This window comes from Telmatherina bonti, assembly GCF_933228915.1.
Source record: "Telmatherina bonti genome assembly, chromosome: 19".
In the NCBI taxonomy this organism is placed as follows: domain Eukaryota; kingdom Metazoa; phylum Chordata; class Actinopteri; order Atheriniformes; family Telmatherinidae; genus Telmatherina; species Telmatherina bonti.
Window position 1 is genome coordinate 7,367,092 of NC_136617.1, and position 26,474 is coordinate 7,393,565.

Here is a 26,474-nt window from a genome sequence, read left to right on the forward strand (position 1 = left end):
GCCAGGGTTAGGGTTAGGGCCAGGGCCAGGGTTAGGGTTAGGGCCAGGGTTAGGGCCAGGGTTAGGGCCAGGGCCAGGGCCTGGGCCAGGGTTAGGGTTAGGGCCAGGGCCAGGGCCGGGCGAAGGGGTAAAAGATAGAATTGAGACTTAGGAATCATCTGCGTTCATTTGCTGCCATTCGACGCGGGACCATAAAGCAGAGCACAGCTGACGGGAGGAAGTTATTCTTTCATTCATGGAGGCCGACGATGTTTTCCTGGTTTTCTTTCTGCAGAATCGAGCAGCAAGCCGAAGCTGGTCATTTCCAAGGTGGCCGTTAAATGTTGCAGCTGCAGCAAAGACCTGCAGGAAGGCTCCTCGTTGTACCAGCTGAAGAACAAGAGGGAGAGTTTCTGCTCTGCGTTGTGTGTCTCTGAAAGACATCCTCACATCAAGGTTGACATGAAGAAATGCCACAACTGCCTCCAGTAAGTCTCAATCCCTCCAAGGTGATTTGTTCAGTTTGCATGTTTATATTTTATTATATTCAGCCTGTTAAATGTAAAAATGTGCACGGAGAGAAATAAAACAAGGATTTTTAACAGGAAGAATCTGTGCTGGAAAGTTTTAAATCATGCGAAACAAATAACTAAAAACAGCTGAAGCATTTTCATTCGTTTGTTTCAAACCTGCACACTTTCTACAAAGAAACAAACTCCAGACATCAGTGTGTGTGTTTTGAGAAGGGAGGAGGAGAAGCAAGGCTTTTAAAGTTCCTCATCCCCGCCCACCAACATTCATCCACACACACACGCACACACAACACAGTAACATGAAGATGAGACAAACACACACAGACACCCGAACCCTCCATCTGTAATCTACATCTACACAGTAAAGCATCGGTCTCTCCTCCTCATCCCTCTTTTCGGCTTCTTTTTATACATTCTGTTAAACTGAACGAGGTTTGTCCAGTTTTTAATTTCATTGTTCCACAGAATGACTCTGATCACCGTCACACACACACACACACACACACACACACACATACGTTTGTTTCATACAACTTCTGCTTTCCTCTCAAACTGTACTGATTTTTGATGCTTTAAACATAATTTGGGCAGTTTTATAATTTACCAGATCTTTTCATTTTAAATCAGGTGTTTTGATAAAAATGGATTATTATGGTGATTATATTTTATCTTCTGAACTATTCTGGTGGCTCTTTTCTGTAGAGTAACTAATAGGGTTGGGATAATCTAATCAAAAAATTGGAAAAAATCGGGATTTTTTGGTTTAAAAAAAAAAAAAAAATTTCAATTAAAAAAATTTAATCTACTGTAAAATTTATGTCATTTTTCTTGTTTTTATAGATATTTTTACTTGTCTTCTTGGGCGTTATAGCAGCAGAATGATGGCCTGGATGCTGTGTTGTTTTTTCCTCATAGAAATCCAGAAAAATGATGAGCAAAAAAGAAGTTTTATACTTTTTTTTTTTTTTTTTTTTGCTTTTTATCTACAAAAATCAGCAAAATCGAAGAATTTTGAGAATCGCAATTTAAATCGAATCGGCACCCAAATAAGTGGGAATCTAATCGGGACCAAAGCATATCGTCACAGCGCCGTTAACTAATGGAGATACATGTGTCTTTTTCCTCTATGCTGCAGTTTAAACATGACAAGTGAATGATGGAGTACAGACGGAGCATTTTGATTCAACACATAACTGACTCTTCATTACAGCGACACTTTCAGCAACCTGTGTCTGTAAATAACTTACACAGAGATCTTTTCATCCAGTACAACTGTCCAGGACTTTCTCATTGTTAATGTCATCTACAGTTAGTTTCACAGGGAAATTACTTTTCTGATTTCTAAATAAAATAAATTAGATCTGTTTTTAGGTTCAGTGATAATTTTATGAGTCTAACCTGCAGATATGACTCGCCTCTCTCTTCCTCCTCAGGCCGATCAGTCGACCGCAGAACATCATCCTGGCTCCGGTGGACGAGTCAGAGACGATGAAGGAGCTGTGCAGCAACGCGTGTCTCTCCTCGGTCAAATCCAAGAGGAACCTGCTGCAGGGCGTGTGCAGGATGTGCAACAAAAATGGCCTCGTAAGGAGACAGCAGAACCCGTTCTCTGCTTTTCATTTGTTGCCAGACATGTTTAAATGATTTATTTTGTCTTGTGGTTAATGCAAATCCAAAGGACCAGTCAGGTCTCTGCTGCAACCGGCGACACTATTCAGAACCAGGTTCTGGTTTCGGCTTCTTCCCTGTCCGACCCTCAGAGGCTCCTCATGGAGGAACAGCCACCATCCCAGCTCCATTCCTTGGTGTTGTTAGACGATCAGAAGCTGTTGGGATCTCTCAGCAGGCTTTTAAACAAGAATAAGTCCAGGTTTTTAACCCTTTCATGCATGAATCGATAGAAAAATAATGCAACATTTATTTAAATACAGTATTTTACCTCGACAGACATATGCAATGATACGTCTTTTGTTTATTAGTGATATTTAGAATTTATCATGATTTATGATTTATCTTCATGTTACCACAAAGGCAAACTTTTGTAATTACATTATGTTCAATAATATTATATATTTATTTATTCTCCAGTGAGTGGAAATGTATTGGATGACTCACTGACATCCACTAAAGTGGTTTATTTACAAAAATATAATCCTCATTCATAAATATGCGAGAAAAGGCGTCTACTGTGCATGAAAGGGTTAAAGCAGAAGCACCAACCCAAACAGATGAAATCCTTTCCCACGTTGGTTTGCTGAAGGATTTACAAGTAATCTGTTTTCCATCCAGTCACTGATTTTATTTATCATATAAAATGTAAAACATGACAGAAACACTGAGGTTGTGTCAAAATAAAATATTCAGGAGTCACACAGCAAAACCTTTCGGCTTATTTTCAACTTTTCACAACTTTTCACAACTTTTCACAACTTTTCACACATCATCCCGTCACACAACTACGTCACACACACACAGCTACGTCACACACACACACAGCTACGCCACACACACACAGCTACGTCACACACACACAGCTACGTCACACACACACACACACAGCTACGTCACACACACACACAGCTACGTCACACACACACACAGCTACGTCACACACACACAGCTACGTCACACACACACACACAGCTACGTCACACACACACAGCTACGTCACACACACACAGCTACGTCACACACACACACAGCTACGTCACACACACACAGCTACGTCACACACACACAGCTACGTCACACACACACACACACAGCTACGTCACACACACACACAGCTACGTCACACACACACACAGCTACGTCACACACACACAGCTACGTCACACACACACACAGCTACGTCACACACACACAGCTACGTCACACACACACACAGCTACGTCACACACACACAGCTACGTCACACACACACAACTACGTCACACACACACAGCTACGTCACACACACACAACTACGTCTCACACACACACAACTACGTCACACACACACAGCTACGTCACACACACACACAGCTACGTCACACACACACACAACTACGTCACACACACACAGCTACGTCACACACACACAACTACGTCACACACACACACAGCTACGTCACACACACACAACTACGTCACACACACACAGCTATGTCACACACACACAACTACGTCACACACACACAGCTACGTCACACACACACACACACAGCTACGTCACACACACACAGCTACGTCACACACACACAAACACAGCTACGTCACACACACACACAGCTACGTCACACACACACACAGTTACGTCACACACACACACAGCTACGTCACACACACACACACAGCTACGTCACACACACACACACAGCTACGTCACACACACACACACAGCTACGTCACACACACACACAGCTACGTCACACACACACACAGCTACGTCACACACACACAGCTACGTCACACACACACACAGCTACGTCACACACACACAACTACGTCACACACACACACAGCTACGTCACACACACACACAGCTACGTCACACACACACAGCTACGTCACACACACACAGCTACGTCACACACACACAGCTACGTCACACACACACACAGCTACGTCACACACACACAACTACGTCACACACACACACAGCTACGTCACACACACACAACTACGTCACACACACACACAGCTACGTCACACACACACACAGCTACGTCACACACACACAGCTACGTCACACACACACAGCTACGTCACACACACACACAGCTACGTCACACACACACAACTACGTCACACACACACACAGCTACGTCACACACACACACAGCTACGTCACACACACACAGCTACGTCACACACACACACAGCTACGTCACACACACACAACTACGTCACACACACACACAGCTACGTCACACACACACAGCTACGTCACACACACACACAGCTACGTCACACACACACAGCTACGTCACACACACACAACTACGTCACACACACACACAGCTACGTCACACACACACAGCTACGTCACACACACACAACTACGTCACACACACACACAACTACGTCACACACACACAGCTACGTCACACACACACACAGCTACGTCACACACACACACAGCTACGTCACACACACACACAGCTACGTCACACACACACAACTACGTCACACACACACACAGCTACGTCACACACACACACAGCTACGTCACACACACACACAGCTACGTCACACACACACACAGCTACGTCACACACACACAACTACGTCACACACACACACAGCTACGTCACACACACACAACTACGTCACACACACACACAGCTACGTCACACACACACAGCTACGTCACACACACACAGCTACGTCACACACACACAGCTACGTCATAGAAAATAAATCCTGAATAAATGGTGATAAACCTGTAGAATCCATGAAGCGGGTATTAACCTCTGTTTGTAAAGCTGTTTTAAGCTGCTTGCCTTCAGATCCCAGAGGAAGGTTCCAGAGAGAGAAGGCTCGTCTTTACTCCAGGTCACAGGTGTCAGACTCCAGTCTTTATGGGCCGTCTCCTGCTGGTTTCTGTTGTCTCCCTGCTCCAACACACCTGACCAAAACTTAAAAGCAGGTTGACAAGAAGCTGCTGAATGCATTTAATTAGAACCAGTCGTGTTGGTGGAGAGAAACAACAGAAACCAGACGGATCCTGGAGTTATACGCCCCTGCTTTAGGTGGTACAAAGTTCCAATAACGACCTCTAGTGGAGCAACTGGGAGCTTCATACACAGCAGAAGTCTTTTCTAAAATATTCTGAATGGTTTCCTTTAAAAATTCTGCATCAAAGTGATGTTTTTCCACTTTTAACCAAACTACGCTGAGTGGAGGTCCTCAAGATGAGTTCTGGGTCGGAAAAATGAGTCTTCCTCGTTTATATGGAGGAGAAAGAAGCCCAAGAACCTGTGCTTTAGGTTTATTTTATTACTATTACACCACAACCCACATGCATGATGGTAAAGAGACGGTATCAAAGCACCGCCAAGCATCAACATGTTTGTTTACTCTAAAAATGTTGAAATTTATGCAAAGAAATGCTCACACCGGAATAACAGGACCAATAGGGACAGATCTACTGGGGGGGGTGTCACCATGGAAAATAAAAACTGTAATATTTTATACTATGATAAATATAATGCATTCAGGCAGTAAATTATCAGAAGAAATCATCATCATCATCATCATGATGATGGCGTGATCATGTGACACAGAAGGAATTCCCCGTTGCTGTGCTTTAACACGGTTTTATTGCCTAAAGCCTTCAGCAGTGAGTAGAAATAACATGTTCTGTATCAGCAAAGTGAAATCTCAGTATTCAAGAAGTATTTCATCCCATATTTCAGCTGGTTGATGCTGAAATATCAGAGTATCGATACACACATCTCTGGTCAAATTCTTCCCATTCCAAATGTTTGAACAATAAAGTTTTGGCTGATTTGTAAAAGTCCACAGCGCCAACTGTTTTAGTGGGAGACTGTTGTTCGCTGAAAGTTGAGTGTCAGAAACCTCCAGGCTGCAGAGCGGAGGCTGACTTGTTCTTCTCTCGTCCACAGTGCAGGTTTAAAGCGACGGTGGACGGCGAGCTCCTCGGACTGTGCAGCAGCGCCTGCATGACCGACTACCAAGATGCCAACAAGCTCTCGTGGTCCATCTGCGACGTGTGCAGCGCCGTCTGCGCCAACGGGAGACTTGTGGCGAACATGCGGGACGGCAGTAAAACCATCTGCGGAGACGAATGTCTGCTCAGACTCAAGCAGGTTTGGAAGTAACGCTGAGCTGTTCGCGTGGACGGTGACGCCCTGCAGGGGATCTGTTCAAACGCTGTCAGAGGACTTGGTTCGAATGTGATCATTTATTATCGCATCATCCACCTTCTCTGTCAGCCTGCGACAAGAAGACGTAGTTCTGAGGGGTAAAATGTATGAAGTAGAAGCTGAAGAGGTAGAATGAGACGAGGCTCTGATGGAGTGTTCATGTAGAAAACATGGAAGTTAATAAGCTGAATGTTTGGCAGCATTTTATTAAAAAAAGCTCCTTTTTAGTTCATTTCTCTGATTGTTTCTGAAATGATGAATGTTTTAAAGCATAAACATCATTTCAGAAGGTTTGTTTACTTAGTTTGCTATTAAAATGCATTATTAGCCTTTTTTTTTTTTTTTTTTTTAATTAACAGTTTTATTAGGAAGAGTGTCGTTTCAGGTAAAAAATTCCTTCATTTCTGTCACAGTCCTTCTCTTCAGTTTTGTATAAAGGAAATAATAATAATAGTAATAATAAGACAGTAAAGTAAACAAACCACAAAAGAAAAAAAAAAAGAAAAGGAAAACAGCAACAATAACGATATGCTTAAAGAACAGGGGGCTTACAGTCATGCTGTCTTTCACCTGGAAAAGTATTATAAAGGTATTCACAAATATATCCATCCACATAATACAATGCACATTTCATAACATTCTTATGTATATAAGTGTATATAATAAATATATATACATAAAAAAATGTAGCAGTAGAATTAACCTGGAGTTATCTAAAGTCATTCCTGATAGGAGATATAAAATTAATCCATTTATTCCAAATGAAGTAGAACTTATCTGAGCTCTTAACATATATGTTAAGTTCTCCATTTTAAATATTTCTAATATTATTTCAAACCAATCATTAGTTGTGGGTGATGCCGAGTTTCAGAGCACGACTTTCTGTCCCCTCTCCTTCTACAGCTGGAGTAAGACCCATATACAGACTGGTTATTTGCATTATTAGCCTTTAATGAGGCCAGTTATGTGTAAGACGTCTCGTAGGTTAGATTCAGATGCAGATAGACGGTCAGTTTCCCTCCCGGGGGGGGATGGGGGGGGGGGTGGGGGGGGGGGGGGGGGGGGGGGGGGGGGGGGGGGGGGGGGGGGTGGGGGGGGGGGGGGTCGGTGGGTTGATCATGACGGGACAATCAGTAAAACACATGTAACCGAGGCTGTGACTTGTAACGCAGCTTTCTTCCCACATCGGCTGTCTGAGCAGCATCGAGGCTTTGAAACCGACATCCTGTGTTTCATTGTGCAGAACGTGAAGGGAACATCAGCTTTGCCTGACATGCCGCACTCCCCATCACATGTTGGACATGGTTGAAGACAAAAACAACGACAGTGTGGACTTCTTCTGCAGCCACAGATGCATGATGGTGTACAAAGCCCAGCCTCCCCTTCTGTTCGGTACGGCAGCCTCACATTTCTGCCCAGAAACAAAGAAACAAAGAAAAAAATCTGTTTTTTCATCATTGTCATCAGGTTTAAAAATGTTTTTCTGAATTTATCTTTTTATCCTTTTTATTCATGTTTTAGTTGAAGTGAAAAAACCTTCATCTGATGATGAGGAGGACATCGAGGAAGTGAAACCATCATTAACAGCGTTGGAACATGTGAGTATTGACTGTAATAGTGGCCACGTTTACATGGGAGTTTTCATTCTTCCTTAATTCCCAATAAAAGTTGGATCTGCTTTAGACTGCTGAAAAACGACCATGTAAACACTTGGTTCCTAAAGCAAACGTCGATTTGGAATTAAACCTAATTAAGTGGCTGGTTTTATTCCTCTGACATTGAAACCTTGGTTCCGTTCTAAGTTAACTCCGATCGTTCTGAGCATGCTCGTTACTTCGTCCCGTCCCGACCACGCACGCATCCCGCTCGATGTTTTGCTTCTCATGGTCGGTGGTCTGTCTTCCTTCTCAGCTGCTGAGAAAGTGAAGTGGTGTGCTCGAGTCGAGCTGCTGCTTGAGAATTATGATCAAAATTACAGTGGAACTGGTTCTTTTGTGGTTTTCCATGTTAGAAGCGAAGTTTATTTCTGGTGGACATCAGTACGTCACATCCACCCTCTGTCCAATCAGAGCCCTTCCGAACCCGTCGATCTAAAGAGGAATTAAGTAAGGAGGCGTCTCCATGTAAACCAACATTCAGAATTATTATTTCCATGTAAACTCATAGGAAAATCCTGTTAATTTGGAATTAGAATATTCCAAAGTATAATTCCAAGTATTTAACTGTACCCAATGGGTGTGTGGGGGGTGTGACAGTTAGCACCTCCGCCTCCTGCAGTTCCTCCCATAGTCCAAAAATATGTATGTTAGGCTAGTCCAGGGGTGTCAAACTCCAGTCCAGGAGGGTCGGTATCCGACAGGTTGTTGTTTCCCTGCTCCAACACAGCTGATTCAGATCAACTGGATCCAACAGCTTCTTCCCAACCTATTCATTCATTCCATTCAGGCGTGTTGGAGCAGGGAGACAACAAAAACCTGCAGGATACCGGCCCTCCAGGACCAGAGGTGTCCGATAACGAAGTACAAATACTTCTTTACCTAACTTTGGGGTATCTATACTTTATTGGAGCAATTATTTTTCAGAGGACTTTCTACTTCTACTCCTTACAATTTCAAAATACAAACAAAAGTATATATATATATATATATATATATATATGTATATATATGTATATGTATATGTATATATATATATATATATATGTATGTATGTATGTATATGTATATATATGTATATATATATATATATATGTATGTATATGTATATATATGTATATATATATATATATATGTATGTATATGTATATGTATTAGTATTGTTTTGTTTTTTTCAATCATCACTTCCTTTTTTGTTTGTTTGTCTCCTGAAACAAATCTGTTGCCCTCACTGATTCCTGCAGAAGCTTATATATACTGATATTCTAATAAAGGTTATTGACAACGAGCCTTTTGGACTCTTTGCAACATTACAATGCTTATAGTCATATCATCCAGACCATGAAACACATTTTAATGCTGTTATATGGTTCTTTAAAATACTTGCATTGCACTCAAATGTGTTCATTCCTCATCAGAAAAGACGTAGTACTTCCCAGCTGTTTCAGTATTAACATTCTCATATAACATTATGGTCATAACTTTGATAAAAATGTATATTTAGAGGGGGGGCACTGTAGGCTCTGGTGCCAGTTTAAGTTCCTTTTTAATGGTATTTTTCACACTTGCATTACTTTTACTCTGATACTTTCAGTATTTTATATTAAATCAGTACTTTTACACTTAAGTAAAAAAATTTGAGTTGGTACCTTTACTTTTCCAGAAGTCTTTTTAAACCTGAGTGTCTATACTTCTACCTGAGTAATGAATGTGAATACTTTTGACACCACTGTGGAGGACTGGAGTTTTACACCTGTGGGCTCGTCGGTCTCTAAATTCCAGGTTCTTGGAGGTTCCAGCTCCCTTATGACCCTGATTTGGGATTAAGCAGCACAGAAAATGGATTAAAGAAGGATGACTGCGTTCTTTCTGTCAGGATGGATGGTTTTCATGTCTCATAGAAACACAGATAAATATATCTTGTTTCGATTAATAATCTGAAATGTTGAGTCAGAGAAGAGAGTTCTGAAATAACATGTTGCTGATGCTCACTTGCTTCTCTGCTGTCTGAACTCTTCATCAAGATAAAAGAGGAGCCCACTGATGAGGGGTACACCCAGATGTTCCTCACTGCCTCATCGCCGCTGGACACAAAGGTCGAGCTGAAGGTAAGACGCTCATGTGTGATGCATGTCTTACATTAGCATAGCATTTAAATACGTTGTCCTAAAAGAATAAACACATAAATGTGATCAGATGAGCAACAAATGACAGAAGAAACAACAGGAGGATTGATATTAAGACTCGAACGCTCAGCGGAGGCTTGTACATGTCGCCACATGTGCTGAAGTCACCTCCACATCTGGTTAAAGAGCAACATGCTGGTGATGAAGGTAGACGATGACCTGCAGAGTTTTTAGGTCGATTGGAAAATTGGGTGGAAATCTTTGACCCGATTCTGTGTTGGTTTAAATCCTACCAGTAAAGCAGGGACTACTTTCTGTTGGTAAATACAGATGCATGCAAACAAAGATGACGCGGAGTTCCTCAAAGCTTCATCTTGGGGCCTCTGTTGTTCCGTATCTGTTTGCTTTGAACGTAATTACGCTGACGACACTCGGCTATATATTACTGACTCACGAGGACTGGGGTGGAAACTTCCAGCTCCTAGCTGTTTGGGAATGAACCTTGTTGCTGCTAAAATCCTGTTGTTTGTCTTGAACTGTCTGATCTTTGGTGTTTTCCAGTTTAAACTGAATAAATGGCGTGTCTGTGTGACTGGCTGCTGGTAAAGTGGCACAGATTAAACGTCAGCAGGTTGTTCTCTTCCAGCGTGCATCATATCTGTTCTGATTCCAACAGGAGGACATGGAGATCTGCTCTGCCTTCTCTCTAAAGGAAGACGCAGACCTAACCAAGCCCAGTTTCAGCCAGTCGGATTTACCCTCGTCCTGCCCCAGCTGCAAGAAGGTTCTGGTGGATGGGGAGCGGGTCTACCAGAGGAAAAGCCACACAGATATTTTCTGCTCCACCTCCTGCTTGCTTAGCTTCTACCAGAGGAAATCTGTGAAGACGACATGTCACTTCTGTCTGCGGTGAGTCACGATGCATCAGCGTTACGTCAAGAAGTTCTTTCTGCAAAGATGCGTATCTGTCCAGTTTTTCAGATGTTTCTCTGCTCTGTCGCTGCAAGTTTTGGACTTTTTAACGTATCCGTCCTCGTTCTCTCAGAGTAATGACGCCGTCTCAGGCTGTCCTGCAAGCCCAGGTGGACGATGAGGACACCAAGAAGGACTTCTGCAGCCAGACCTGCCTGTCCTCCTTCAACTACAAGAGAATTGTGTCCAGCAAACTGCGGGTTGGGTCGCATTCACAGTGCAGCATGTGCAGCAGACACTGCATGGTAAGTGTTACCAACACATCATCATCATCATCATCATCATGACGAAGGTGTGATGCAGATGAGCTGACGGAAGCACGTCTTCGGGGAATGTTTCCTCCTGCAGGGCAAACAGGAAATCTCACTGCAGGATGTTGTCCACAAACTGTGCAGTGATCCGTGTTTGCGTCGTTTCTGCAACATCAACAACGTGTCCATCTGCGAGAGCTGCAGCTCCTGCTGCAACACACAGCTCACGCTCAAGATGGAGGACGGCGAGAAAAAGCTGTGCGGCGCGGCGTGTCTGGTCCTGTTCAGGCAGGTTAGTTCTGAACTTCACTCTGTCACACACCGATTGTTTCTGTCTGTCCATGAAGCTCTTGCATGTCCATTTTTATTAGAATGAGATGCTGTTATTAAATGTAAAATTCCAACTAATTCCTGGTGAATAGTTTCATTCCCTGTGGTTTCTTCTGTCTGACAGAAAATGAAAACGCCGCAGCCGTGCTCCATGTGCCGCTCCACCAAGCTCATTGCAGACATGGTTGAAAGCAAAAACAGTGAGAATGTGGTTGAGTTTTTCTGCACCAACAGCTGTGTGATGGCGTCAAAGATCCAGGCCATCAGTGCATCAGGTACGGGATAATTCCTGGTGTTGAACTCATTGCCTGCGATCTTCTGGAGTAAAAGTTGCTTCAGGTTAAAATGCATCATGAAGAGGAAAAAAGTTGTACAGGACTAAAAGTCGGATTTATATAAAAGGCCTCCTGCGAAGTTGCAAGTACCAGAGCGCGGAAACGTAGCTGCACCTCCTCAGTTGTTCCAGACATCCTGCAGTAAGAGGAACCTCTGCTTTCCACCAGTCCCTCACAAGTTCCTCACCAACCCCAAACCGTCTCCTTCCTGCTCCATGTACCGTTTTTTAATTTTTTTTTTTACTGGTACAGGACAAGCATATGGTTGTTACAAGCCCAGAGCGCCCTCTTGTGGCTGTCCATATTTATATTGAGTCGCCTCTGACTGCAAGTTGCAGGACGAGCCAAACGATTAAAAAGTGTGACCTAACAGTCTGGAAAATGTCGGAACAGTCAAAGCAACCACGTTGTCTCATGTTCAGTGAGGAAAATTTGGCATTTTGAGAATTTTGCACAGTTTAGATGTAATTTCATGTTAGATATCTGAAAAATTTAAGCATAAATCCTGATAAATAATCCAAAACGGAGTCAGGTCTTCATGAGTTCACACTTCATATGACGTACAACTAATGAGGAAGATGTGAAGTCATCGAGCAGAAGCAAAAACTGAATCAGGAGGTCTTTATCTTTTCTCAAAACAGTCATTTTCCCACTTAATAAGTAGGAATTTCTTTTTTTTTTGGCATAACTTAATATTTAAATGCTGTAAAAGTTGAACAAGTGGACTGAAAATGTGGAAACTTCCTCTCCTCCACAGGGGCGTCGCTGAATTGTGATAACTGTGGTAAACTGACGGTGCCCGCCTGTCATCTCGCCATGTCGGACGCCTCCATCAGGAACTTCTGCAGTCTGACCTGCGCCATGGCTTTCAAGGTCTGCTGTTATTTCAGCTGATTTTGTTTCAACTCTGATTTTGTTTTTAAGGGTTTTTATAAATAAAGAGTTGAGTTAAGAAATCAGCTGAATATAAAGCTAACCAACCAGTTTATTATTGTCTTCATCTCACACATTTTGTTGTTCTGGTCGTTTGTTCTGGACGCTTCAACACATTCTGGCTGCTTGTCAGACTAAAAGAAGGATTTTTGTGGGAAACTCCTCATAAAGTAAAAGTAACTGGGGCAAAGTCAGCCATTAACACGACAGATTTAACACAGATAACCTTCACCAGTCCTTCAAGCAGTGATAAACATGAACATTATCTGATACAGGAGACCCAGAAGGAGCTGAAGAAAACCACCAGCTCCTCAGAAAGCCAAAACCAAACCCAGAAAGATGTTGACAAACCGCCAAGGAAACTGCAGTGTGCTCAGTGTCGTCGCATCCTAAAGGTTGCTCCCAAACTAGTCCACAATAAGGTGCGTTTTCGCTTACTGGTGGAAGAAACTGGTTTTCTGAGTAGATCATCATCAGCTAGTGTGTGTTTACCTGAACATGTGTGTGTGTGCGCAGGAACAACTGCACTTTCTGTGCAACCTGGCCTGTTCTCAGGAGTTTAAGAGGACCAATAACATCAGAGGTACATGCGAGCAGTGTAAGGACGAACGAATCGTCGACACGGTGAAGAGGATCAACAACAAAACCTGCTGCTTCTGCAGCAACGGTACGACCAGACGAGAAGATGTGTCATCGCTGTGGCGACAGACAGGAAGTCAGACTCTTCTCTCTCCTCCGCAGAATGCAACGAGCTGTTTCAGCGCGAGCTGGAGAAGAAGATGGGCAAGCGGTGTGGTGCTTGCGCTTTCTGCCGCTCCGTCTCCACCTTTTTGGTGAAGGATGAAAGCTCTAAGGAAGAGTTCTGCTCGGAAAAATGCAGCTCAGACTACAAAATGATTCACAGCCATGTAAGTAGAGGCGGTCCACACCGACTCCAGATGTTTCACCTGCTGCCACAGTGGCGTTAAAAACTGTTTTTCTCTGCAAATGCTGGCTGTTTCATGCAGGAAGGAGGAGATCTGCTGCTTTCTTATTTCAGACTGTTTCCCTACGGAAGCCCAGAGTGGTCCTTTTCCCATATTGTTTTTTTTTCACCAGTTAACTCAAGATATTGGCCTAATTTACTCATTATCTCGAGATAATAAAGAACGTTTTTCTCTTAATCATGGGAGTTTTATCTTGTCATGACAAAACAAAGTTGTTTATCCCGTGATAACGAGATAATGAAGTTGGAAAAAACCCGACAACCAGTCTCGGCTTCTGTAGTTTCACAGCTCTGATGCTCGTTTTCATTCCCAAATTTCAGCTGGATAAGGGTCCGGGCAACAAACAGGACACTGACCTGAAAGAGGGAGTGGGACTCACTGGTCCAGTTCTGAATTGGTTTGAACTGTTTGTAAAAAAAAAAAAAAAAAAAAAAAGGTGGCGTTCCCCAAGGTTTCATCTTGGGCCACCCTGTTGTTTAGTACCTTCATGCTCCAACTAACTCGGATGCGGATGACACTCAGCTCTATATGACCGTCTCAGCAGAGGACTCTGGTCCCAGATAAATGTTAAGGCTGCGTTCACATCAGGACAGTCCGCTAGACTCGGTCTGGTTGGGGACTGGGTCCGGCTGTAGGGGGGTGTATCCATGTGGACTGAGATCATGTTCACGCTGCACTTTGGTCAAACCAGTCAAACCATTAGAATAATATCTCCCCATTCCCACCAGAGGAGGCGCTGCACTAGTATTTAGCAGAAGAGAGAACAAGACCGGTGTGAAGAAGAAAACTCTGTTTCCTCCACCTGCCAGTTAAACATGGAGACCAAACTATGGCTGTTTTGGGTTTTTATTGTGTCTTATGCAAGTATCCTGCAGAAATCCACTGCAACAATGGACGCAGTATGAACACCAGACGAGGCCGAGGACCCTTAACGCCATCGCTATGGATTCACCCACAATGCAATGCTACGCCACATGCAGGAAGGGACTTTTTGTTGTCCGCTTCCTGGACTTGGTCCGCTTGAAACGGGCCGAGTCCGCTTCTTTGGTCTGAATCAGAATCTGTTGCGTTCACATTTCCCCAAACGAAGCGACTTTCTGAGCGATCCAGATTCGGATCAATAAAGCTGATGTGAATGTGTGCGACTAGAATCAGTAGATGTTCCTGAACTTTCTTTCGTGAATAAAAAAAATCTAAAACGAAGGTTTTTGGAAATAAAGATGAGTTTTCAGTTAAATCACCTCCTAAAACTCTTTTTTTCCCACCAGATTGAAAGTGTTTTTTTCTTCTTTTAATAATATTTCTGCAGCATTTCTGTTTTTCTCCTTGATGTTTTTTTTCTTGTTTGTTCTGATCGTGTTCAGCACATTGTGTTGCCGGATGTATGGAATGTACCTGACCTGACAGATCCCACTGTGTTGCTGAGAGTAAATCTCCTACACATCCAGCGTCACAATCAGGTTTATAGGTTTTATACATTCAATGAATCTTTTCCATTTGACAAAATCTGATTAGATCGGCCTGTAAGAATAAGACCTAAATGTCTTTAACACACATTGCTGTTGCCTCTCTCTCGTCTCCAACCAGTCTGTCCAGTCTCCTCTGACATCAGCAGCTGCAGATTTATACGAGATGGTTTTGTGTGAAAATCTCCGACCAACATCATGCTGCGTTCAAACTCACTTAAATCTCCTTTCTTCCTCTTTCTGATGCTCAGTTTGAACTTCTTCATCGTGACCACATGCACTGAGTTGCCTCCGTGTGATTGGCTGATTGCATATTTGTGTTAAAAAGCAGTGTGTGTGTGTGTGTCGGCTGTGAGCAGCGAATGTACGTCAGCACATTTATTATTCTAATTTTAACAGTGAAACATGTTCAGAGAAACTACTGAAGAACTCTGAATTGTCTGAATTACTGAAGTCTTTATGAGTTATACATTTTATAACATGTTATTTGTCTGTTTTCCCCTTTTTAACTTAAATAATTAGAATACATTTGCAACATACAGGAGGTTTGTTTTCTATTTATCAGACTAGAAAGACTGCAGGAAAGCGGTTCTTTCATTATATTTTCATATTTTATGTTCCATATCGACACAAGCATCTGAGGTTTCCTCCTTAAGTCTAAAAAAAAAAGATTTTTTAAAACCAAAATAATCTTGAATCTGTCGGTTTTCCCTTCAGGTGGTGAAGTGTGACAGCTGCAGCCGCAAGCGAAGGCTGAAGCGGAGTCTTCCTCTGCTGGGAGACGTGAAACACTTCTGCAACCTGCACTGTCTGCTTCGCTTCTGCAGTAAGACGGTCCACATGTCCAACACGGGTACGCCCTTCTTCTCCTGCTGGTGCTGGGAAAAGCAGACTGAATGGAAAGATTTCACTCAGAAGTTTGGAGAATGAAAGGAATTTTATTTTATCCAGCTCAGAAATGTTTATAAATAAGTCGTATCAAACGGACAGTTATGATCTAACAGACCCTTAAATTAAATCAATACCTCAAGAAATAATTATTTTATGTAATTTAACTTTGTTTTATTCATTCGTTTTTTCTTTAACTTGGTTTTTTACCAAACCGTCTTTCCATCAGGATGAGCTCAGACATGAGTCTGTCAGGGGTCTGCAGCGTTTACTAAGAAAAGATCAATATTAATAAACAATCAATATTACCACCAACCAGTAAACATGTTTTACAGCCACGAAACACTAAAAATAATACATTTTCTTCTTTCTGCTTATTTCAGTCTTTAAAAGTAATGGTGGATTCATTGTTTTGTTTAGTAAAGAATGAAATAAAAACAGTAAAATAAATGTGATTTTTATGTATTTTATCTTTACAATTGTTCTTTTTATGATTTATACTGTTAGACTTTTAATTTTCACACAAACAAAAAGATCTGAGAAACATGTTTCTTTGTGTTTTTCTGTTAAAAAGACGTTAATAATAATATAACACTGTTGAAATGGTTGGAATATGAAACAGTAGTGTTGTAACATTTTAAGTTTTACACAACTTAGAAATAAAATGTATTATTATCATTATTATTATTATTATTATTATTATTATTATTAATATCATTAATAATAATAATGTTATGATTATTTTTTTATCATTATTGGTGCTTGATTTTTTTGTAGTTTGGTTTTGAGGCGGTCTGGCCTCCCTGAAGGTCTACGGCTTTGATGCGGGACCAGTTTCAGGTTCCTGCTTGTTTTTCTGCCTGCAGGATCTGCTGGACCTGCAGGTACCGTGGAGTCTGCCCCCGTCATCACCAACGTCGTCTCGCTGTCCGCCCCTCGGACACAACAGTCCCTCATGTCGGCAAGTTCTCCGCCGCTCGGTACGACACACACACACACACACACACACACACACGAACAGCAGGAGGGAAATGAAACTTGTTTGTTTCTAAACCTGAGACCAGCCTGCTTCACACGTCGCTCCAGCAGTAACACCAAACAGGTGTCGGCGTGTCTTCAGTCAAGTCCTGGAGCTTCAGATGGCAGGAAATGTGGAAAGCTCAGCATATTTAGAGGTCCGATGTGGTTTTTAGGAATCAGTCCAGGTGCAGGAGTGTTGCGTATCTCCCGGCTGCATCGCTGTCTGGAATAACTTTGTTTTGGAGCAGATTGTTGGAACAGCTGACAGTATGACTGAAAATTGATGATAAAAGTCATTTTGATCCATTATTCTGTAAAACCTGAACGTTGTTTCACAGCAGATTCCCATACCTGTGAATTTATTTTAAAAAGGACTTTTTTTTGTTATTTTTAATCGTCAGCGTGTGTAAAAACATGAAATTAAAACCCTGAGATGGTTTAAACCTTGTTTTATTGTAAGTTTTTGACCTTTTTTGTGAAAATGTTTTGTGAAATGGTGCAAACTGGGAGAGAAACTGTTATTTTTTTTTATCAGAGATAAAGGAAAATTAACATTAAAATGTGACTTTCAGATGTTTTCTGACACACTTCTGCTTTTCCAACAGGACTTTTTACTGACATTCAGACTAAAGTTGTTGGACATGTAAGTAGAGTTTCAATTCTATTGAATTCTACTGAATCTCAACAGCAGGCTTGTGTTTACATGATGATGATGATGATGATGATGTCTGTGTTTTCCGCTTCAGGCCAGTGTTCAGACGGCCCCCAAAGAACTGAAGAATAAATCGATGCTCTGCGTTCCCCTGGTCCACAACAAAGGCGTCTCGTGCGCCGTGCAGACTGCAGAAACAGGAGTACAGACAGGTAAAACGCACCTGGACCTTCAGCATGCTCACAGTTAACCTCTCAGAAGGTAAATGGTAGCGTTCAAACGAACCAAGATGTCCTGCACAGCTTTTAATTTGTTAGCAAAGTCATTAGCATGAGGTCATAATTCATATAAGTGATAATAAACCGTTTATCTGCGCTTTTTGTTTTCTTTTTGTTGTTTTTTTTTTTTAAAGTTAATTTTAGGGAAAAAGTCCATGTGAAGACCTCGGTCCTGCCGGTGCCGGTGCCGGTGCCGGTTTACGTTCCTCTGCCCATGAACATGTACAGCCAGTTTACTCCCAAAGCCGCGGTCCTGCCTGTCCCGGTACGCAGCACAGACCCCCTCCAGCATGAGTCTCCACAGCGTCCAGATCTCCTTTTCAGCACGTGTGAATTTTTCTGCAGCTGCCGGTGCCGATGTTCCTCCCCGAGAGGCTGAACGAGCCGACGGCTGAGGAGGACGGAGAAGCGACAGCAGAGCAAACGCCGTCTCTTATCGGTACATTTCTCTCACATTATATGGAATTATTTTCATCTTTTGGACAGAAACAAGTCAGGCTGGTAGAAATGACCATCATCATTCAGGAGTTTTGTTGACAAAGTGCGACGCTGGTGGAGTCCAGCAACAATCGATTTCATGCTGAAGATGTGAAACAAACTCAGTTATTGTTTAATAAAGCCCAACTTTACACACAGACATGATTTTCACCATGGCAACCGTTTCCTAAGTACCCTCGGTTTGATCTGACAGTTAATACTACTCTCACACAAACTGCTGTATTTATTATACCTGGGACATTTGTGTTATTTCACCGTTATTTATTCAGATTTTAACTCATTGAGACACGGGTCTTGTTTTTATGACTGTTAAATACTGCCAACATAAATACATGTCCCTGTTTTTATTTTTATTTTTATTTTTATTTAACCTTTATTTGACCAGATAATCAATTGAGAATCACTCCTTATTACTCCCAAACACCAAACTTCCAGCGGTTAAAAGTGCCCCCCCCAATCCACTAGAGGCTCCAAAACAAAGCGAATCCCCATGGACTCCCATGTTAAAAAGACCAACTTCACAGCAGGAATAAACAGGTTTACAGCAGAAATAAACATGTTTACAGTAGAAATAAACATGTTTACAGCAGAAATAAACATGTTTACAGTAGAAATAAACATGTTTACAGCAGAAATAAACATGTTTTTAGCAGAAATTAACATGTTTACAGTAGAAATAAACATGTTTACAGCAGAAATAAACATGTTTACAGCAGAAATAAACATGTTTTTAGCAGAAATAAACATGTTTACAGTAGAAATAAACATGTTTACAGCAGAAATAAACATGTTTACAGTAGAAATAAACATGTTTACAGCAGAAATAAACATGTTTTTTTAGCAGAAATAAACATGTTTACAGTAGAAATAAACATGTTTACAGCAGAAATAAACATGTTTTTTTAGCAGAAATAAACATGTTTACAGTAGAAATAAACATGTTTACAGCAGAAATAAACATGTTTACAGCAGAAATAAACATGTTTACAGTAGAAATAAACAGGTTTAAAGCAGAAATTAACATGTTTACAGCAGAAATAAACATGTTTACAGTAGAAATAAACAGGTTTAAAGCAGAAATTAACATGTTTACAGCAGAAATAAACATGTTTACAGCAGGAATAAACATGTTTACAGCAGGAATAAACATGTTTACAGCAGGAATAAACATGTTAACAGTAGAAATAAACATGTTTTTAGCAGAAATAAACATGTTTACAGTATAAATAAAACATGTTTGAGGTCAGGTTAACCTTCATGACAACTGTGGGGGGATATCTCATTGTTTAGATGTTATTAAATTAGGCCTAATGAGTCCTTTTAATTGACAGGTGTGTGATAATTGACAGAGTGGAACACCGCCACAGTTTTCAGCTAGCTAACGCTATGATTTAGCTTTAGCCCGCCTACCTCCGTTAGCTCTGGGTTAGCCATTAGCTACAGCTGACTATGGGTTTGATTGGGATCAATCCCACGCTTACAGCCCCCTCTCAGCTCCACCTCTTTGCCCATTTTTGTCCTTTTCTGGAGCGACGACCTGTGTGACGTTGCCATGGCGACGGTGGGAATCGCCCACCGGAACCAGTCGTCTAGTTGCTCCCTCTGCTCATCACTTTGTACTAAATGGATCTTTTTCTTGTATTTTCAGAGGAAATAAATAGCTACATTGATTGCTTTGATGCAGAAAATCAGCAAACTTCCACCAACCAGGAAGACTTTGTCTCTGATGCCGGCATCGAACTACCGGATCACCTGCAAGCCTACAAAGCCCCCCCTCTGGATTCAGACCCCAACATGTCCATCATGTCCAGGGATCTTCTTCCAGATCTCCCATCAGACCCCCTTCCTGCTCCTCCACTAACTCTGTGGAAAGTCCCCAATATGGCAGAGGTAAGACACGATGAGGGGGAGGTGATGTTGACCGCCGCGCCGTCTCCTTCCCACGCCGTCTCCCTCCCGCGGCGTCTCCTTCACCCTCCTCTCTGTTGGAAGCAGCAGCCGGTGAAAGCTCCGGAGAAGAACTCCAGCCGAGGCGTAGCATCCAGAAAACATCAGAGGCTGAGCAGTCTCAGCGGCGTTGACGCCTGGAGGAGGTGGATCCAGTGGAGGGAGTCCCACACGGACCTGGAATTTTCCCGTACGTTCAGGTTTTCCACTTCTCACGATCAAATCTAAAGTTTTCCTCCGTTTTTAGTTAGACATAAATGTGAAAAGCGATAAAGTAACACACGAACCCACTAAAATCCACGTCTGTCCGTCTGCCAGTGCCTGCTCTGAAGTTCAAGGCGAATATTCTGGGATGTTCTTCAGCCGAGCTGAACCACGGTCTGTGTCTCTTCATCAACGAGGTGGAGGAGCTGCAGGAGGAGCCGCTCTCCCCCGACAGCCTGTTCTACGTCTGCCTCAGCATCCAGCAGGCAGGACACACTCAGCACAAACCACCAACCAGCTGCTGTTACCAGACTCCACTGTTTCATGTTTCCTCGCATCGTCTCACCTTTTCTGCTCGTATGGGTCTGGAATTCCAGAAGGTTCTGGAACCTTCCGGTTCCTTCACGCAGCGCTTTGATTGGTCGGAACACGAAGGACATGAAGAGAACCCTGATCCACCGTGCAGACACAGAACCCTGATCCACCGTGCAGACACAGAACCCTGATCCACCGTGCAGACACAGAACCCTGATCCACCGTGCAGACACAGAACCCTGATCCACCATGCAGACACAGAACCCTGATCCACCGTGCAGACACAGAACCCTGATCCACCATGCAGACACAGAACCCTGATCCACCATGCAGACAGAACCCTGATCCACCATGCAGACACAGAACCCTGATCCACCATGCAAACAGAACCCTGATCCACCATGCAGACACAGAACCCTGATCCACCATGCAGACACAGAACCCTGATCCACCATGCAGACACAGAACCCTGATCCACCATGCAGACACAGAACCCTGATCCACCATGCAGACACAGAACCCTGATCCACCGTGCAGACACAGAACCCTGATCCACCATGCAGACACAGAACCCTGATCCACCGTGCAGACACAGAACCCTGATCCACCGTGCAGACACAGAACCCTGATCCACCATGCAGACACAGAACCCTGATCCACCGTGCAGACACAGAACCCTGAGCCACCGTGCAGACACAGAACCCTGATCCACCGTGCAGACACAGAACCCTGATCCACCGTGCAGACACAGAACCCTGATCCACCGTGCAGACACAGAACCCTGATCCACCGTGCAGACACAGAACCCTGATCCACCATGCAGACACAGAACCCTGATCCACCGTGCAGACACAGAACCCTGAGCCACCGTGCAGACACAGAACCCTGATCCACCGTGCAGACACAGAACCCTGATCCACCGTGCAGACACAGAACCCTGATCCACCGTGCAGACACAGAACCCTGATCCACCGTGCAGACACAGAACCCTGATCCACCGTGCAGACACAGAACCCTGATCCCACCGTGCAGACACAGAACCCTGATCCACCGTGCAGACACAGAACCCTGATCCACCGTGCAGACACAGAACCCTGATCCACCGTGCAGACACAGAACCCTGATCCACCGTGCAGACACAGAACCCTGATCCACCGTGCAGACACAGAACCCTGATCCACCGTGCAGACACAGAACCCTGATCCACCGTGCAGACACAGAACCCTGATCCACCGTGCAGACACAGAACCCTGATCCACCGTGCAGACACAGAACCCTGATCCACCGTGCAGACACAGAACCCTGATCCCCCATGCAGACACAGAACCCTGATCCACCGTGCAGACACAGAACCCTGATCCACCGTGCAGACACAGAACCCTGATCCACCGTGCAGACACAGAACCCTGATCCACCGTGCAGACACAGAACCCTGATCCACCGTGCAGACACAGAACCCTGATCCACCGTGCAGACACAGAACCCTGATCCACCGTGCAGACACAGAACCCTGATCCACCGTGCAGACACAGAACCCTGATCCACCGTGCAGACACAGAACCCTGATCCCACCGTGCAGACACAGAACCCTGACTCGCGGATCAGAACCCAGCTGGAGCTGAATAATGATGCACGTCTCACTGTGTTTAACAACAGAAACTTTGAGACAAAACATGAATATCTTGGATTTATTTGATCTTCATTTAAGTAATGAGGATAAATATGAGTAAAAGAATCAGTTTTTGACCGAGCGGCGTTTTTATTTTATTTCCTTTTGTGTTTTGTTTGTTTCTCTTTAGTTCCTGCTGAAAAACGGTCGTATCGAGAACATCTTCAGCGACGTGATGTACAGCAGCTTCTCCTCGGAGTTCACTCGTATCATGAAACAGTTGCGACCGTCCGTCTTGCTCAGCGGTGAGTTGACTTTCCTTTCCTCCAGCCGCCGTCAGCTTCACCGCATTAACCGGCCCTCTGGTTCCCGCTGCAGGTCACGCCCCTTCCTGCGTGGAGGAGGAGTTTCTGTGGGAGTGTAAACAGCTGGGGGCGTACTCCCCCATCACTCTCCTCAACACTATCATGTTCTTCTGCTGTAAATACTTTGGCTTCACCTCGGTGGAGCAGCAGCGCCAGCTTTCCTTCACCCGCCTCACGAGCTGCACAATAACCAGCAGAGGCAACGTCACGACCAATGTCCTTCGTTTCTACCCCCCCTCCACCGACGATGACGAGTCAGGTGTGGAAGAAGCTCCCATCATGACACACATGATGCATTATTCCACATATTTTATATGTCGGTGTTATTTTTGTGTTCTCAGATAACGAAGACATCCCGGTGAAGAAACTTAAGCTAAACAAGCCGGAAGAGGATTTCCTGGAGATCATGGAGAACACGGAGAACCCTCTGCGTTGTCCTGTCAGGCTCTACGAGTTCTACATCTCCAAGTGGTGAGTTTGTCCCAACATCAGTTCACCTACAATATTTCCCTTTCTCTTTGTTTACATTTTATTAAATTACAACACAGATGAAAACAAGACGTTTGTGTTTTATACAGAACGTTAAAACAAACAAAGAAGACAAACAAACACATAAATAACCAGTTATTGTGTTATGAGGTGAATGTGAACTGGTGAACTAACATTACCAGTACCTCATGATTTGCTGCTTTTTTGCACCATCTGAAATGACGATTTTATCTGTTCATTTGAGCTGAGTTTGGCTCAAACTGTAGCCTCCTGGTGGGATAGTTATGTAGATTTGTGCGCCATCAGCATAGCTATGGCAGCATATTTAGTTGTTTTGAGCGAGTGGGAGCGTGTAGATGCTACCACTGTTACGCTGATGAGACTCAGCTTTTCCTCTCCTTTCCTCCGGATGACGCAACCGTCTCAATGAGAATATCAGCCTGCCTTGCTGATATCTTGACATGGATGAAGGATCGCCACCTTCAGCTCAATCTGTCCAAGACAGAAATCATTGTCTATTCAGCAAATCCTTCCCTACATCTGCAATTAAGTGTGAGGCTTGAATCTTGGCGTTATGGTGGATGACCAGTTGACCTTTAAGGTCCATGTTGCCTCAGTTGCCCGTACCTGCCGATATGCTCTCTACAACATCAAGAGAATCAGACGTACCTGACAGAATACACAACTCAGCTGTTGGTTCAGGCTCTGGTAATGTCACACATCGATTACTGCAGTTCCCTACTGGCAGGTCTGCCTGCGTGGTCTATTAAACCTCTGCAGATGATCCAGCAGCGCGTCTGGTTTTCAACCAACGCACGCGTCAAGTTTAAAGCTTTGCTTCTGGCTTACAAAACAATAACTCAGACGGCTCCCATCTACCTTCACTCCCCAATCCAGACCTACACTCCCTCTCGACAGCTACGTTCCACCAGTGAAAGGTGCCTAGTGTTACCACCACAACGTGGGACTAAATCACCAGCCAGACTCTTTTCCTATGTTGTGGTGTCAAGGAAAAAAAAGTCATGTAACATGTAACAGAGTTAAAAAAAAAAAGCTCACACACTTAAGCACAAACTCAAACATAACACACAAAGTCCTGGGAGGCGGTGAGTCGTGTGAGAGGGGACTGGGGGTGGATGAGGAGGGGGGACAGAGCGTCTGTGAACATCTCTCCTTCCGTTCTCAGGGGGGGTTGCGCCGGCCCAAGGCCGCTGGGAAGCTGAATCCAGATATGATTGTTGTCTGGGTTCCAGGCGAGGAAAACAATTTGCCCTCAGCCTTGAGTCCACAGCCGATCTCAGGCAGGCAGCTCCAGACAGCCGAATGGGGGGGGTCAATTTCCACCGATTCTAGCAGACACCTTCTCCATGTTGTTATGGATTCTGCGCACCAGCTCTGGGACTTCAGTCAAATGACCAGTATGGACCAGACTGGTATCCTGCTTACGGTCAACGCAAGAGTCTGTGCACTGCTAGCTCAGCACATACCGTTACAGAATTCTATCAACCTGCCAGTTGTTGTCTGAATCTCTCAGGTCTTGAGGTAGATCAGGACTCCACCAGCGCCAATCAGCAGAATCCCGATCACCAATAATCCAAAGATGTAAACATCCTCCACGTCCTCAGAGGACAGAACCGCCAGACACATCGGTCCCCACCTGGCCCATGAGTCCTGAACGTATCCAGCCGGAAGCGTCCCCTCAGGACATGCGGGCTCCCCTCTGCCCGATCTTCAGGTTGAGAAAATTTGATCGATTGCGTTGAGAGACCAGCCGATCAGATCCATGATGTAAATTTGAGTGAGGAGTAAAAAGATATAAAAAGAGCTCCGAGTCAGACAGGACAAAGTCACAGGCCAGAGTGGGAGGGAGGGGAGGAAACAGGAGCAAAGAGAAAAGTGTCCGCCTTCGCTAAGAGCAGGAGTGGAGAGGAGTGTACGACGTCACGACTCCACATGAACAGAATGAACTCGATCCTCCTTAGATTTAACGCTTTCTGTCCTTCCTGCAGCTCAGAGACGATGAAGCAGTGCAGCAGCTGCTTCTACCTCCATCCGGATAGCAGCTGCAATCCCAGCAGCCCTCTCTGGTTCTCCCACACCCCGCTGGATGATGCCACCATGGAGGCCATGATCATAAGGTTCCTCGCCGTCCGAGAGCTGCAGGACAACATTGGAGACAAAATGTGATCAGTTCAGCCTCCACCAACACCTGATGAAGACTTCAGAGGTTGAAGGAGGCGAAAATCTCAGTTCATCTGTTGTTTTGGATTCTGTTTTTACTTTGAGTGTTGAGTTGCGTTTAAAGATGTTTGATTCGTGTAAAACCTTTTTTTTTTTTTTACATAGAAATGGTTTCATGAGTGGGAGAACAAACACAGGACCTCCATTTTCTAACCCTAACCCCCGTAAACACCAACCTGCAAATCAAAATCAGCAAATGTGATCAGTTTATGAAGTTGTTAAATACGGCTGACCAGGTAGATTTTTTCTTAACTTAGCTGCAGACGTGTTCCAGCTTTTAGAAATGGAGTTCAGTTCAACTGAACAGCTTTTCTCTTATTTTCTCTTTTTATTCAGCGAAATGTGCTGCTTTTTATTTGTTTCATAAATAAAAGAACTGAAAAACAGCTTTTGTTTTTTTATGCTCATCAAAGTAAAACTCCAGCCGACACCATGATCTCCTTCGTTTGCAAACTGTCTCATCATGATGAAGGTTGAGGTCTGAACCTTCGATCTCATCCAGAACTTGTACTTTTCTACCTCTCTGCTGTGT

The 26,474-nt window shown here is 43.7% G+C and overlaps 1 protein-coding gene across 1 annotated transcript in view; it reads left to right on the forward strand.

The window, feature by feature from the left end:
* LOC306770401 (uncharacterized protein) overlaps positions 1-26,144 on the forward strand; it is a gene marked incomplete at its 5' end in the record, with an annotated part of 44,316 nt that extends 18,172 nt beyond the window's left edge. Inside the window, 27 exons of the mRNA XM_079259261.1 lie at positions 275-467; positions 1,946-2,096; positions 6,122-6,333; positions 7,635-7,774; positions 7,904-7,980; positions 10,062-10,145; positions 10,840-11,072; positions 11,209-11,380; positions 11,484-11,678; positions 11,841-11,991; positions 12,809-12,924; positions 13,260-13,406; positions 13,501-13,651; positions 13,726-13,892; positions 16,154-16,289; positions 17,191-17,304; positions 17,950-17,987; positions 18,091-18,208; positions 18,409-18,539; positions 18,620-18,713; positions 20,421-20,662; positions 20,768-20,909; positions 21,038-21,189; positions 23,038-23,152; positions 23,226-23,471; positions 23,554-23,683; positions 25,711-26,144. Coding sequence (XP_079115387.1) covers positions 275-467; positions 1,946-2,096; positions 6,122-6,333; positions 7,635-7,774; positions 7,904-7,980; positions 10,062-10,145; positions 10,840-11,072; positions 11,209-11,380; positions 11,484-11,678; positions 11,841-11,991; positions 12,809-12,924; positions 13,260-13,406; positions 13,501-13,651; positions 13,726-13,892; positions 16,154-16,289; positions 17,191-17,304; positions 17,950-17,987; positions 18,091-18,208; positions 18,409-18,539; positions 18,620-18,713; positions 20,421-20,662; positions 20,768-20,909; positions 21,038-21,189; positions 23,038-23,152; positions 23,226-23,471; positions 23,554-23,683; positions 25,711-25,888 — 4,025 coding nt within the window. The 3' untranslated portion in view covers positions 25,889-26,144. The remainder of the gene's footprint in view (positions 1-274; positions 468-1,945; positions 2,097-6,121; positions 6,334-7,634; positions 7,775-7,903; positions 7,981-10,061; positions 10,146-10,839; positions 11,073-11,208; positions 11,381-11,483; positions 11,679-11,840; positions 11,992-12,808; positions 12,925-13,259; positions 13,407-13,500; positions 13,652-13,725; positions 13,893-16,153; positions 16,290-17,190; positions 17,305-17,949; positions 17,988-18,090; positions 18,209-18,408; positions 18,540-18,619; positions 18,714-20,420; positions 20,663-20,767; positions 20,910-21,037; positions 21,190-23,037; positions 23,153-23,225; positions 23,472-23,553; positions 23,684-25,710) is intronic.
* Between the last annotated feature and the right edge of the window lie 330 nt (positions 26,145-26,474).